The sequence below is a fragment of the Knufia obscura genome (assembly GCF_036327395.1).
Source record: "Knufia obscura strain CCFEE 5817 isolate CBS 148926 chromosome Unknown scaffold_11, whole genome shotgun sequence".
NCBI lineage: Eukaryota > Fungi > Ascomycota > Eurotiomycetes > Chaetothyriales > Trichomeriaceae > Knufia > Knufia obscura.
In genome coordinates this window covers 233,179-248,323 of record NW_027042697.1, presented here as the reverse complement: position 1 = coordinate 248,323, position 15,145 = coordinate 233,179, and the positions used below count along the sequence as shown (strand labels likewise).

At 51.3% G+C, this 15,145-nt stretch overlaps 5 protein-coding genes across 5 annotated transcripts; 3 read left to right on the top strand and 2 right to left on the bottom strand.

The window, feature by feature from the left end:
- Positions 1–25: 25 nt before the first annotated feature.
- Positions 26–3,945, top strand: DNF3_1 (drs2 neo1 protein; the record flags this gene model as incomplete). Its single annotated transcript, XM_064876784.1, has 2 exons — positions 26–2,841; positions 2,898–3,945. The coding sequence occupies 2 exons, from the start codon at positions 26–28 to the stop codon at positions 3,943–3,945; spliced, it is 3,864 nt and encodes a 1,287-aa protein (XP_064727171.1).
- Positions 3,946–7,227: 3,282 nt separating this feature from the next.
- PMZ80_008383 (uncharacterized protein) lies at positions 7,228–9,233 on the top strand (the record flags this gene model as incomplete). The annotated part of the gene is made up of 3 exons (XM_064876783.1): positions 7,228–7,580; positions 7,639–7,856; positions 7,906–9,233. The coding sequence occupies 3 exons, from the start codon at positions 7,228–7,230 to the stop codon at positions 9,231–9,233; spliced, it is 1,899 nt and encodes a 632-aa protein (XP_064727170.1).
- A 1,518-nt stretch (positions 9,234–10,751) lies between these two features.
- IMP1 (Mitochondrial inner membrane peptidase complex subunit) lies at positions 10,752–11,492 on the bottom strand (the record flags this gene model as incomplete). Its single annotated transcript, XM_064876782.1, has 1 exon — positions 10,752–11,492. The coding sequence occupies one exon, from the start codon at positions 11,490–11,492 to the stop codon at positions 10,752–10,754; it is 741 nt and encodes a 246-aa protein (XP_064727169.1).
- A 602-nt stretch (positions 11,493–12,094) lies between these two features.
- PMZ80_008381 (uncharacterized protein) lies at positions 12,095–12,679 on the bottom strand (the record flags this gene model as incomplete). Its single annotated transcript, XM_064876781.1, has 1 exon — positions 12,095–12,679. One exon carries the CDS (start codon positions 12,677–12,679, stop codon positions 12,095–12,097), a length of 585 nt encoding a protein of 194 aa, XP_064727168.1.
- Positions 12,680–13,032: 353 nt separating this feature from the next.
- Positions 13,033–14,856, top strand: PMZ80_008380 (uncharacterized protein; the record flags this gene model as incomplete). The annotated part of the gene is made up of 1 exon (XM_064876780.1): positions 13,033–14,856. The coding sequence occupies one exon, from the start codon at positions 13,033–13,035 to the stop codon at positions 14,854–14,856; it is 1,824 nt and encodes a 607-aa protein (XP_064727167.1).
- Positions 14,857–15,145: the final 289 nt, after the last annotated feature.

Below are 15,145 nucleotides of genomic sequence, written 5' to 3'. Positions count from 1 at the left end.
GCTTCTTATATTTATCGGCATTTCTATGGCCAAAGAAGGCTACGAAGATATCCGGCGCAACAAGCTTGACAAGGAAGAAAATGAACGAGAAACCCTTGTCCTCAACGAAGCCGCCCTTCGTACGCAACTGCAGGGCTCAGTCGATTCAGGCATTCTGGGAAGCAATACTGCTGCTTGGACAAGAACCAGATGGCAAGACGTCGCGATGGGCAACGTCGTCTTGCTAGAACGTGACAGTGCTGTTCCTGCAGACATCATTGTGTTATATGTTTCCGGAACTGAGGGGGTCGCCCATATTGAAACGAAGAGCTTAGATGGTGAGACCAACTTGAAAAACAAGAAGCCTTTGGAGGCTGTATCGCAGCACTGTAGCACAGAAGCCGACATTGCTCGACTCGAAGCAGATTTTGTGGTTGAAGATCCAAATCTCGACCTCTACAGATTCGATGGCAGAGTCACTGTTGCTGGGCAGACATTACCCCTTACGCTCAGCGAGGTCATTTACCGTGGCAGTATCATAAGGAATACACCATCTGCTATTGGACTAGTCGTTAAAACCGGCGAGGAGTGCACGAGCAGAATGAACGCAACAAAGGACCCTCGAGTCAAAGCTCCCACGCTGCAGAGTAAGGTTAACAGGATAGTCATACTTGTCGCAGGACTCGTGGCTTTGATTTCCATAGTTGAGACTATTGGCTACCTCCGCTGGAAGCCGATTGAGAACGGCTCCTGGTATTTGGACGAGGCGGACGTACCTCTCGGACAAATTTGGACGAGTTTTCTTATAATGTTTAACACTATGCTACCACTCAGCTTGTACGTCAGTCTCGAAATCGTCAAGGTGGCGCAAATGTTCATGATGAAGGAAGATATCGATATTTTCGACGCCGAATCTGACATACCCATGGAGCCTAGGACGAGCACTCTGAACGAGGAACTTGGACAGGTCAGCTACATCTTCTCGGACAAGACCGGTACGTTGACGAACAACTCAATGAAGTTTAGGAAGATGAGCGTCGCTGGTACAGCTTGGCTACACGATCTAGATCTGCTGGAAGAGGCTGAGGGTTCAGTGAAGCTACGCCATAAGAAACGAAACATCAAGGGCAAACAAAAGCAAAGCAACCGAAAGCATGTGAGACGAGAGCCAGAGCTTCATACTGAGTCTCCTCAAGCACTGGCAGCCCCGAAGGAGGTGCAAGTCTCGGTCACGGCGTACTCTCGGACATGCAAAACAGATGATCTACTGGAATATCTCTACCGTCGGCCTCAAAGTCTGTTCGCCAAGAAAGTGCGCTGGTTTATCCTCGCCCTAGCTCTTTGTCATACCTGCATCCCTGAGAAGAACGATGAAGGTGAGGTCAGCTTCCAAGCATCCAGTCCTGACGAGATGGCTTTAGTCACAGCAGCGCAAGACCTCGGATTCATCGTTACGGACCGCCAATCTAACACCATGACTGTTAAGACATTTCCCAAAGGGGACAGCGATGATCCGGTCTTTGAGACTTACCAAATCCTAGATGCGATCGAGTTCAGTAGCGCACGCAAACGGATGTCTATCGTGGTACGTCTACCTGATGGCAGAATCTGCCTTTTCACAAAAGGTGCAGATACAACAATTCGAAATCTGCTCAGGCAGCGAGATATGGCGACAAGATTTGTAGAGGACATTCGCAGAAAGTCTGAAGCAAGAAAGAGCATTGAGGCACAGTTAGCTATACAGCGGCATAGCTTCCAGCTGGGCAAGACATCGCTAGCAGGCTTATCGAGGTCCAGCGCAGCCGGACGGCAGAGCAGCGTCTCCTTTGGACGGAAACGATCAATGCGCGAAAGTGTTGATCTGTGGCTGACAGAACGTGAAGGTGCAACAAAACCACGACCAAGCAACGTGTACTATACGCCACGGCAATCTTCGAGCGTTTCACCACATTCAACGGACGGAGCACGCATGTCTGCTGATAGTCGTCAAAGCTCGTTCCAACACCATCACCTTGATGACCTAATCGACGAAAGCATCGTTCTGGACGACGAGGCAGTTTTCCAGAGATGTTTTAATCACATCGACGACTTTGCCACAGAAGGTCTAAGAACTTTGGTGTATGGCCATCGGTTCATCCCAGAAGAAGAGTACATCGAATGGAAAGAGATCTACCACGCTGCTGCTACCAGTTTGACTGATCGCCAGACAAAGATCGAGAAAGCTGCCGAAAGCATAGAACGGAACCTGGAACTGACAGGTGCCACCGCCATTGAAGACAAGTTACAAGCAGGTGTCCCAGATGCTATCGAGCGCTTCCGGCGGGCAGGTATCAAGATGTGGATGCTGACTGGTGACAAACGGGAGACAGCGATTAATATCGGCCATTCCTGTCGACTAATCAAAGATTTTTCGAATCTAATGGTAGTGGATCACGAGTCGGACGCACTTGCCGAGCGTATCGCGAATTGTGTCGACGAAGTACGAGGGGGACGCCATGCTCATTCCGTGCTGGTGATCGATGGCCAGACCCTGACAGTGGTTGACTCGGACCCGTCGCTCAAAGCGCTCTTCACGGAACTAGCAATAGCTACTGACTCGGTCATCTGCTGTAGAGCTTCGCCAAGTCAAAAAGCAGGTCTTGTCCGCACAATCAGAACAAAGGTCAAGGGCTCTGTGACACTCGCCGTTGGCGATGGCGCAAATGACATCGCCATGATACAAGAGGCCCACCTGGGCATAGGAATCGCAGGCAAAGAAGGACTTCAAGCTGCAAGGACTGCTGACTACTCGATAGCTCAATTCCGCTTTCTACTCAAGCTGTTACTCGTTCATGGTCGCTGGAATTATGTCCGAGTTTGTAGGTAAGTACTGACGATATATATACTGAAGCGCCAGTTTTTTTTCTGACTCAAGATAGGTACACACTCGGTACATTTTGGAAAGAGATGATATTCTACCTGGTCCAAGCAACATATCAGCGATGGAACGGCTATACCGGAACCAGTCTCTACGAGCCCTGGTCGCTCTCGATGTTCAACACCCTTTTCACATCGCTTCCCGTGATCTTTATGGGAGTCTTTGAGAAGGATTTGGCGCCTGCCACGCTGTTGGCGGTGCCAGAGCTCTATTCGCTGGGACAGCAGAATCGAGGTTTCAACGTGAAGCTATATGCCTGTTGGGCTTTGATTGGCGCCCTTGAGGCGATGATGGTTCACTTCATCATGTGGGGCATTTATGGTGAAGCTCTCTTCACGCGGGACAACGGGCTGTTCGCAATGGGTGCTTTAGCGTACACGGCTTGTGTGACACTGATCTCGCTGAAGCTGCAGTTCTTCGAGCTGCACAACAAGAGCGTTATGGCTGGTGTGGCCATCTTTCTTTCAGTTGGTGGCTGGTGGCTTTGGAATCTGGTCCTCTCAGAGGTCTACAGTTCAGACGAGAACATCTACTTTGTCAAGGGTGGATTAGTACACTCCTTTGGGACGAACCCCCTCTGGTGGCTCACATTGATTTTAATCGTGCTGACCGTCAGCGTCTCTGAGATTCTCATGAAAGCAGTCAAAACGATCTATTTTCCAAACGACGTGGAAACATTCCAAGTCTACGAACGCGACATCGAGATCAAAAAGCGCTTCGAGGAGTCAGCCGCCGACCTACTGCAGCAAGGCTGGAACCGAGGAACGAAGAAGTCGAGTCTTGACATCGCGAGAGAAGAGGAAGAACAAGCGAGACGTGAAGCGGAGGTCCAGGATATCCTTGACAGGCCGCGGACTATGGATGCGCCTCCGACTGCGACTGGAGAGCCCCCTGTGGTCATCAGGAAACGTCAGTCGTGGCAGGCAGTTGATCTAGAAATGATACCGACTCAGCAGGAGGTTGCGCCGCAGCCGACGAGGAAGTCCGTGGACGTTGGTGAGTTGTTCTCCAAGGGGTATGGCATGGTAAGGAAGGATTCTATGAAGTGATGATTTAGGACGTGACGATAGTAACGATGATGAGATGTAGCAGGTCCATGCGTTTTGAATGCTCTCAGTGCTACTATACGTGGGAAATTCAAGCAGACCCGAACACTGATATCTAGAGCACCACATTCATCGGAAGGAGCGATCTTCAGAGCAATACTGACAACTTTTCCGACCACGGTTTCTGAACTTGTTATGGTTTTCTACAGTACGTCAATTGCTGCCCCAGGAGCACGCCATCGCTCATGAGCGTGTACATTCTGGCAACGTTGAATAAGTACCGCCTGGTACAGTGGGCCACCATTTCTGCCACGTCCAACTCGCTTACCCCTCGCTCGCTCGCATGGCCAAATACTCTGGGGCATTGTTCGCCAAGGCAGATACGCGTTGCTACAGGATGTTTGACAAGACCGGGACTTTTCTTGCAATCCCTGCCAGCTTCAGACGTGGCATGCATCGATGTGCGTTTTCTGTCACGTCTGTACAGGGTAGCTCCCCGTATGAAGGTTTTGCGTGCCGCAACGGGCAGGTGATAAATTTAGCCCCAAGCGAGTTTCATAAGGCATAAGTCGACGAACTGTAAGTGTACGATTCTCGGTGGATGGGCATGTCGCCACGTATGTGCGGCTTGTCGTCCTTACTAACAGTCTGCGAGCAGACAGAAAAACTCGCGATCGGTTGGTCGTCGAAGCTGACCTGTTGACATTATGACTGGTATATTTCCCGGACACTAGCTATCCTCAAAGCACGACGATACTATGGGCGTATGCACGGAGAATTTCCTACAGACCACAAGAGGTCCAAACCTCCGCACCCCTCCTGTATGGACGAGTCAACCTGCTCGTGCAACAAACTGTACATTTTTAGCACTCCGAGCAGTCACAACATCGAGACCGACGCTGCTGTGGCACGTCGGCGAATAACATGTGCACAGACGCTGTTTCTGGACCTGCGTCGATCGTACCTGCATTGGTGCCAAAGCTTCTCCGTGCTCCCGCAGGCGAGCGAATCATGTGGCCGTGAGCCCTTGCCTGGCACATGTGTCGTTCCTGACTTGGCCGACACCGGTATGGCGCAATAAGCAGTCTCCCTTTCTAGCGTGTGGTGTTGTGGCACTTCGAAACTCTGCCACATCTCGACCATGCATGTCGTGGCGTGTTGTTATGGTTTGCCTGACTGTTGATGATCTACAAGACTCTGGCTACACTGCTACTAGGCAGAATAGCAACAGCCGATCGTTTTTCGAGCTTCGAGTCCGACGGCGAGAATCTTGTGTACCCAGATTGACCACACAACAGCGTCCGTGCAGAGGGATTTTCGAACACTGGGTACGTACAAGGTATCAGGCGTAACTTTCACAAAAAGGGCTCCATGAGTGCCTACCAAAATGCCTGTGAAGTGGGGCCACATCTTTGTGAAAGTTACCCTCGATACCTTATAGTCAGCGGGCCCAGTTTCAGTCTGCTGGTGCTGCCAAGACGCTGCTCGCTGTACACCAAAGCTTGTAAGGATTCTCTAGCACGCCTGATACTCTTCAGGAGAACACCTTGCCCAAAACATGCTGTTTGGAGCGTTCAGAAATCAAGACCCATGAGCACGCGTGGACATGCTTGCCATCAGTTCGGTTTTCGAGGCTACAAAAAGCATATTTAGCGCTTCGGTATTCAGACAAGGCATCAGTTGACGGATTTGAGCTAGTCTAGGATATGCTCTTCAGCGATGGCATCATTATAATCGTCGCGTCAACTTGGACGGAGGACAAACGGTGTGTGAGCGAGTGATTCGCCCAAACGTCTTCTTCAGGTGCTCGCGCGCATGCATTCGCTGGCCAGCGTGTTGCGCCGTGAACCAATCAACATTTCCCCTGGCCTGTTGTGTGTATTTTGCAGATCCTGACCGGCAGCCCTACCGCGTCTTTTGCGCACAATTGGTCTCATCGTACTCGCGATCATGCAGAGATTCCGAGTATGGGCAAGAACAGTCGAATTTTGGAATTCTCGAACAAGTATTGAACATTCTACGACCTGATAATCATGAACAGCAGTTCGAAGCTTGTTCACGACATGTCCTCGCTTGCATAGTACCTGTTTCGAAACCTCACACTCGTAGACATATTACTTGGCAGACGCTTATGTGGGCCTATACGGACCCACGGCGTGTTCATGCGTGAAGGGATTGTTCAACAGAACACCATGGACTCGGTGTGTTCGGTCTGCCGGTAGAGACAGATAGTGTATATGCCTGGGAGGTGAGGTGCTTGGGGAGCTCATGCATGTCTCAAAGCGCTCTTGACGCTGTTAGAGATAGCTGGAGCTTGCAAGCAGGGCAGATAAGGATATCAGGAAGAAGCTCATGCTGTGGGAGACAAAAGACTTCTTGTTGGCGTCTCCTCCGACTAGGGAGAATCGTTCAACAGGAAAAGCGTCAACCTTTCATCCTTGCCTTACATGGCGTGGGACATGCCTAAGTTCTCAATTCGTTCAAGGCTAAACTCGACGATAAGGAGTCGAAGTGCGTGACGACGGAGAGTCTCCATAGTGCTCCAGTTCAGACACACTAAGAATCAAGTCAGGTACAAAAATGTTCGATCCACTGTTAGCCGGTCCAAAGCCACGCTTACTGGCTTCCTCCTCACGTCCAGTGTCCCACTGATGCCAGTGCATCTTACTGTTTTGAGCTAGCAGCTGGACTTACCACGTCTATGATTCGTTCAGCTCTGACACACCCGGCAGTCGCTCCTCGGTATGGTCACTCTATCGATGCACTCTCTGGCACCTGCACCTGCCCAGGCGCCCATGGAACTCTCACCTGCCCTCTTTGCGCGCTTGTTCCACCCCTTCCTGCCGATTCTTCCTGTCCTCGTCGTCTGTTTCCGTCCCTCCTGCCTTTCTACCTCAACGCTGTCTGTATCTCGTTTTTCTCTTTTTTGATGTCATTCCTTTACTGAATTTACTACTCTCTTTTTTGCCAACATCGTCGAGGATCAGCCTTTCACTCCTTCAAGGCTATTCTCCCCACATTCATTACTGCCCGGAACAGTCGCATCAGACTGCAGCAAAACCACGATCGTTACATCCCTTGACTTCAGTCGTTTCGATCCATCCAACTACCGACTCGATTGACACGGAACTGCTCAGGCCAGCCCGTACTATTTTCAATATCACAGACTTTTTGAGAATTCTGTCTGAGATCGCCTATTCTGGCATTACGTTCGCTTCGAATCACAGATACTAGCGACAACATTATCGAGATATCATTAGACGAAAGGAGACGGACTCGCCCATCATGAGCGATTCTGTGATATTCGAAGAGATGTCAGCCGACAACTTGTCGGTTGCCGATACTCCTTCCCCTTCCGCGTCAAACGACCCGGCCTCCACAACGCCAAACACATCGCACTCAAACGGCTCCAACGGTGCAAGCTCTGCAGCAAACAGTGCTTCTCGACGTCCTCCACGAAAGAGTACACTTACACAGCAGCAGAAGAACCAGAAGAGGCAGAGAGCAACTCAGGATCAGCTCGTGACGCTCGAACACGAGTTTGCCAAAAACGCCACACCAACTGCTGCAACCCGTGAGAGAATCGCGCAGGAGATCAACATGACAGAGAGATCTGTCCAGATCTGGTTTCAGAATAGGTGAGAATTGCTCAGAATGAACACAGCGCGAGGAACTGTAAAGCTGACTGCTGGGTAGTCGTAGACGGGCTAAGATAAAGATGATTGCTAAGAAGGGCGGTGATGTTGGTGATGATATCGACCACATCCCGGAGTCCATGCGACAACTGCTCGCCATGCAAGCTATGCAAGAAGGCAAGCCTTTCCCGGCTCATCTTATGGGCCGACCAGGTGCACCAATGAGCTATTGTAGCGGTAACATGCTCATGGGCGGTGACATGAACAATGGCAAAGTTGGTTAGTAATACTCGAGCAAGTTCCCGAGTATCATACTAATAACGTGTAGTGATACACCACTTCACGTGCCGGTCCCTAAGCATTGGTAGCTGGCGTCGTGTTGGTCAGAATGCCATGGACCTAGTCATCTTCTATTCGCCTGACAAGGCATGTATCACCTACTACATTAACAACGACTCGGCCGGATACAAGATCGAGTTTCCTTTCGCCTTCATCAAGGACATTACAGTAGAATCAGGCGACTCCCAGCCAGCTGTCAATGGAGCACCACCTCGAGCAGGTGGTCTCGTAATACAGTTGACTCGACCACCTAACTTCTTCATGGACTCGTCTGGTTCTGGCGGTTTCTACCAGTGTGGTGACTTTACAGAAGATCAACAGGCATCGCAAATCCTCACACATCATCTTGGTGGTCACCCCAAAAACTTGAGCGGTCAACTGGCCAAGCTGGTTTCACTCGAGTCTTACCAGAACCGTCACAGCCCATTCGATATGCATGCCATGCCAGCATCTGCGCCAGTATCACCTTCGATGGGCATCCCAAGACCTGCCTCGCAGCCGAATGTTCACTTCGCTCGACCACATCTTCCACAGCATGTTGGCATGCAGATGGATCAAGGCTTCCATCACCCCGGCTTACATCCGGGACGAATGCCCGGTGGTCACAAGCGACAGAGGAGTCGATCTGTGCCGATCGCCATTGACTTCTCAATGCTTCACGGGCCAATGCCAACCTTCAACATCCAACAACCATCGCCACAGGAGTTCAATCCGCAACAGCCTCCGTTCTTCCATCCAATGCCTCAGCATCCCGGTCCACCTATGGGATCGAACTTGCAGATTGACACTTCAGCAGGGTACGGCATGGATATGCGACAAATGCCAATGTCAGCAACCACCACTACACCTTCAGAGTTTGCCAGTCCCGGCTTCTACCCAAGTCACCCACATCAGCAACAGATGCCGCAACCAGCTGCAGAGTACAACCAGCAATTCTCCGGACCGTTCCTTTCGCCTTCGCCGATGGGAGACCCCGCACACATGATTCCACAGTCACACACACCGTTATCTCATGTTAGCCATCCCGAGCCACAAATTGCCAATCACTCGCCGCCACTAGATGGTATCCATCGCAGTGCATCTGCAGACATGTTTGCCATGGGGCAAGATCACCACGGCATAAACGACGAGAGTCTTATGCTTAGTGAGATGTACTCCAAGCAGAACTTGAACATGCCCATGCCCAGCCCTGGTTTCGACGAGAACGGCTTCCCAATGCATGAGATGCCAGACTTCCACACACCAAGGGAGCACATGGAACTTCCCATGACACCATTCACGACCATTGATCCCAATGCTCTGGGCATGCACCACTGATCAATATATATACGACCTTGATGCCTACAATATTAATACCCAGTCTGGGTAGCAGGAAGCCACCATCATTATCAGGTCGCTTCAGTGCACTCAGCAACTTCTGTTCTTCCGGCCATGGTTGCCAATTGCGAGGCGTTGATTGCCTTTGAGTTCAAAATATACCTTGTTATCCTTTTATGTGTTTATGCATTGGAACGACTTTCATCTCTTCTGGTCACATACGGGGCTTGGGTTTCATGGAGTGGGATCTTAATACGATGGAATATGCCATCTAGGCAGTGCAAAAGCTGCTAAGACTATACGCGATCTGCCCCTGCGAATCTCGTTGTTGAGGAGGAAGAAATTTAATTTCATTACTTGTTGAGCTACGGTTATCTGTTTGAGTGTTGGTTGCGAGGTACAGATATACACTTGGATTGAGTCGGGGCGGCAGTACCTTCGAGAGGTGCTCCATGGTGCAAGCATAGGCGTCGGCGTTTGTTGCTTTCGTCCAGGCATTTGGCCTGTCGGCTGCATTGTGCTTTGAGTATCTTTTTTCAAGCAGTTTGCGGAAGAGGAGCGTGAGTGAGGGCGCGCGGTGACTGCGGCGAAGAGGATCTGCTTTGCACGTTGCAATTACTGCAAAAAGATAGCATTAGAATGAGAAAACTTGTTCTACTTATACAGTTTACAACTTTTGTCCCAACATGAATGCTTTCCACCGATAGTACCTACATAGGCTAGCATCTCGTTCGTTCTTCTGACATTGCGGAGATGTACTACAAATGGGCCAGCTGGGATTGTAGCCGGCATCACTCCCATCGCATGTTGTCCTTTCTCGATGCTTAGCCAGCTGCCTTGACCTGGCTGCACCTTCGACTAAAGCTCACCCTGATTCTTATGAGCTTTGACGCCACGCTGTATGTCGGACCTGCCTGGCCACAGTGCTACAAGATCCCTATGGCATGTGGCCACCCATTCATGAACTTGAGCTGAGCGGCATCTGCTTGATGGGCCAAGCCCCTTATGCCTGTGGAGTTAACAGCTTTTTCAAGGCCCTCTCGTGGCTGAGGGTTTTGTTGACGCACCGGCGTAACACCCTTCGCTAAGTAAGGCTGACGCTCCTAGCGCATGATGTCCAGGAGTGAGAGCTCAAGATACATTTCGGGCACGCTATACATAGATGAGGTCGATTATAGCCTCGCTTCTTTGCAGATGTCTGTGAATGGCAAGTGCTCTTCTCGATTCCTGGTAGCACTTGCCCTTCAGTACCAGCCAAGTTGATGGCGCCGAGAGTGGCCATGGGACGTGGTTCTTCGAGACCAGTGTTGTTATCTTTCTGCACGGCAAATTCCTGTGAGCCGGCGAATGGTCTGGAGGATAAGGCATTGGTATCCTACAAGGAACGGTCCTCATCTAGCTGTCTCGTTTGGCCATGTTCATCACTTCTTCGACGCTCTTTCTAATACCACTGGGGCCGATTGTTCCTTGCTTCCGCGATGGACACTTTCCAGTCCATCAGTCTTTTCTCCACCCCTCTCACCTCCTTTTCGACGTCTCCTTCTGCCCAAGCACAGCATCCACCTCCCAATCCTCCACCTTCCGCAACCCCCTCCCAGGATTCAACGACGTCCAAGAAAGAAGTCCCTCTTTAAATCCCGAACTCCTCCCCTTGAGCAACGCCATCGGCACAGGTCCAAAGAACCTACTATCCCTCGACCAACTCAAATTATCGCCCTCAAGCCAAACATGTCCCTCAGGAACCTGTATCATCTGCGGCTCGTCCCACTCTTCATCCTCGCCTGCCTGATTCTGGTCTTGCTTATTCACCCCGACCTCCTCCCCCACCCTCTCAGCCTCAACCCGCCCCCTCCAATCCGTAATCCCCCCCAACGGCACACCCCCCGGCGTCGCACTCGGATATTTACTCCTAAGCACATAATCCCCCGGCATCCCCACGACCCGTTTTCCCGAATACTGCCGCGGAAACATCGGGTTGGAGATCTGCACACAGTCGCCGACCTTTATGCCCCGCCCAAGCCGATACGTCTTGTTCACGAAGAGGAGGTTCGCTTTGTCGGGGATGGTGGGGTACATGCTGGGGCCGGAGCTGTCGGACCAGTCGTAGATGTAGGTGTTTAGGAGGTAGAAGGTGGAGAGGAGGGCGGCGAAGGAGGCGATATAGCGGCGGGAGTCGTGGATTTGGGTGCCTATGCGTTGGGAGAGGCGGGGGCGGGGAGGGGGAAGGGTTTTGGTTGCGAGGCGGGTGGGGAGGGACATTGTGGTTGTTGGATGTGGTGGGTTGAGATGGTCTGTTTGGAGTGGCGGTGACTTGGTGTGCTTCTTCTTGTAGCGCTACCTCATATTAATGTTTGTAGGTCAACAAAGGTAAGACTCCGCCCGCAACAGTTCGATTTCCTCGTTTTGCGCGGCGCGAAGTAGGCGTCCCTGATCAATGCGACTCGGTGCTTTGTAGGGCATCAGATCAGCTCGCAGCTCGGCTCACTCGGGAGCAGGTGGATTGACAGGCCGACGATTAGCCGCAGCAATTTATGTTTTCCACAAATTTCACGAGATCCGACTCAGCTCCTCACCTCAGCATGATACGCCAAAATAATGCTTAACGACACAAGTCGTTGCGATCGTGTCTGATTTCATGATGAGTACATTTCTGATGTACAAAAACCCGCTTCTACTAGCTAGAGCCAACCGCTGTCACAATCCCCAGAGCGAAGTTGGTGTGGACAGGGAAGCTAGATTGAAACCTCGCATCAAGCTCTACAAGAGTCCATGCAGACCTGGAAACGATGCTGCCATCTCAGCGCCGCCATGAGATGTTGGTATCGTCGATTGGAAACATCACTAGACCACCAGCACCACGCTCATGTAAAAACGCCAGCCCTACTCATCACCTCCCGAAATTGCTCCATATCAACACCCGACCCAACATTCTTCCCCCCATTCGCCTCAACAATCATAGCCTTCAACACATCATCACCAACATCCTGATTCAACAGCCCAGCTATCCTCCTCAAATCCCCAAATGTAATCGGCCTCTCCCCACCCACAGTAAACAACTTGAACGCCTTCTCGACCTCCTCATCTCTCGTCTCATCAGATTTATTATTAATCTGTATAGCCGCGAGTTCCACGAAATGCGCATATGTCACGTAGCCTTCGTCCTCGGGGTCGAGGATCTCAATGTACTCGTCCATATCGGCCTGGGACTTGGGTTCGATGCCCAGTGCTTTCATGACTGTTTTGACTTTGCTTGTTGGGATGACGCCTTCTTTTTCGTCCGAGTAGTTTGAGATTGAGAGGTCGCTGTAGATGTGCCATGCTTCGAGTATTTCGCGTTCGTCTTCGGTGGTGAGGTTGTTGTCTTTGGCGAGTTTGGAGCGGCGGGATTTGGGCGCTGCTTTGGGTTTGGGGGTGGTGGTGGCTGGGGCTTTCCTTTTGGGTGGCATGGTTGTGGCAGACTTGGATATGTCGCGCTTACATGGGACACAGTATATGAGCACTACTCTCTATGGACTGCGCTGGGACGCGGTCCATGCTCATTTCAGTATCCAACAAAGGTCACCGCAGGGAGCCTGGAAATGACGCGCAGACCCAAAGTTCAGGCATCTTCATTCATGCAAGGGCCACGAGCGGATGATCAACGTTGCAGCAGATCTTCGTTTGCCATCGATCACCTTCCGAACCTCTGCTGACGTACTTTTGCCGCCTGGCCGCAAGCCTGGTTGGTGATAACGTCCTACATAGACATGTTGTGATCCTTTTGCTTCTTTCTTGCATATTGCGGGCGTACGGCGTCAAGATGGATGTTGAACTCTATGTCTATGACCTCTCTAGAGGCATGGCGAGGCAGTACTCGCGTATGTTGACCGGGATACAAATTGATGCGATATACCATACAGCAATTGTTCTTGGTGGGGTGGAGTACTTCTTCGGACAGGGCATACATCGGAAGGTGCCAGGTTCTACTCACCATGGCCGGCCGATGAAGGTCGTGCCTATGGGGAGGACGGAGTTGCCGCGGGAGGTGATAGACGAGTACCTGGAGTCACTGGAAGCAATCTACACGCCTGAGTCTTACGACCTGTTCCTACACAATTGTAACAATTTCTCCCAGGACTTGGCAGTCTTCCTGGTGGGCAAATCGATACCGGAAGAAATCAGCAGTCTTCCTGAGACCTTCCTGAGGACACCAATGGGCCAGATGCTCAGAGGCCAGCTTGATCAGTCAATGCGCCAGATGACACAAGCACCAGATGCCGCGGCGGGGCAGGATGTCAGGCGAACACCAGCAGCGGCCTCGAATGGTGTTCACAAAGTTCCGGCTACTAACGGGGCAGCCATACATCACAAGCATGCAACGGCAGCATTCTCGAATGGGACAACAGTAGCAGCTCAATCCGGTCGAGTTCACTACCCGCAGAACGTGACCGAGCTAGATCGGCTGCTGAAAGCTGCGGAGAACACTTGTGCCGCCATCTTTTTCACCTCAGCTACTTGTCCGCCGTGCAAGATTGTGTACCCAGCATACGATGAGTTGGCTGCCGAAGCAGGCGATAAGGCAACTTTAATCAAGGTGGACGTCAGCAAGGTCCACGACATCGGCATGAGATATCAAGTTCGGGCAACACCGACCTTCATCACCTTTCTGAAAGGGAAGAAGGATCAGGAGTGGAGCGGTGCGCATGAAGCACGACTGCGTGGTAATATCCGGCTGCTTGTGCAGATGGGGTCTCCCCAACATGCTCACACTAAACTACGACTGCCGAGTCTACAGCAGAAGATACGCACGCCGATCATGTACAACAAGGTGCCGCCGATGGAGAAGCTGTTGAGCAAAATCGGCAAGCCAGCTGAGGACCGACCAGTTCAGGAGCTAGTCGAGTATATCGGGTCTCGCGAGAAGAACGGTATGGCTGAGACGCCTGTCACGAATTTGCACGGTTTCAGCGACTGGTTTGCAGAAAACTTTACAAGACTGCCGACCGAGGTACACTTCGCAGTCATCGATCTTCTGCGGATTGCAACTGCCGATATGAGAGTGAGCAGCTTTCTGGCTGCAGAGAAGGAACATCGCACGCTGAAGTTGATCGTTCCTGCCGATAAGGACTTTAGCACTGCGCCATACAATCTCCAGGCTGTCACGCTACAATTATTTTGCAACCTTTTCGGCTCGATTGTGTTCCAAGATGCTTTACTTGACGAGTCTAATACGGCCCTTCGCAGCATGATAGAACGGCTGGCATCGGGCTGTTTATTAGCAGAACATAACAACGCTCGCTTGTTAGCTGCAGCACTGATATACAATGTTGCTGCGTACGATCACAACGAGAGGTTCGATGGTCGACCAGACCGGCTCGACATGTCAAGTAGGGGAGACCTAGAGGCGGCATTGGTCGATGCAGTGGTCAAAGAAGAGCAGAACAAGGAAACGCTGCACTCTTTACTCATGGCACTGGGTCTGATGTTGTATGCTGGACCTGTGGAGTCGTCGATTTGGGATTTGTGTGTAGCGATGGATGTCAGAGCGTCGCTGAAGGAAAAGGCGAAGATGGACGTGTTTGCGAAGGAGCCGCTTCTTAAGGAGATTGGCGAGGAGTTATTGGCTAAGGGCGGTCCTGCGTAGATGTGTGTTGATAATGATACCCAATCATCCGAATTTAGAGGCCAGCGTTGGGATGCAATACACCCCAAGTTCGTTTTCCAGCCTCACTTTGGCAAGTATTCATTCGTGGTCCAATCACTCTGCTACACGATGAAGATGGTGTCGCTAGTCGAGGGAGAAGGGGAAAACAGAGTTCGTTGCCGCAGTGACAGAGATGACGTCGATCTGTTTAACTCGAATCCGTCGCGCTGCCTCATCCACCCACTATTACCGAAAAAGTTCTTAGCTCCACTTCTAGTCGATGGATCAG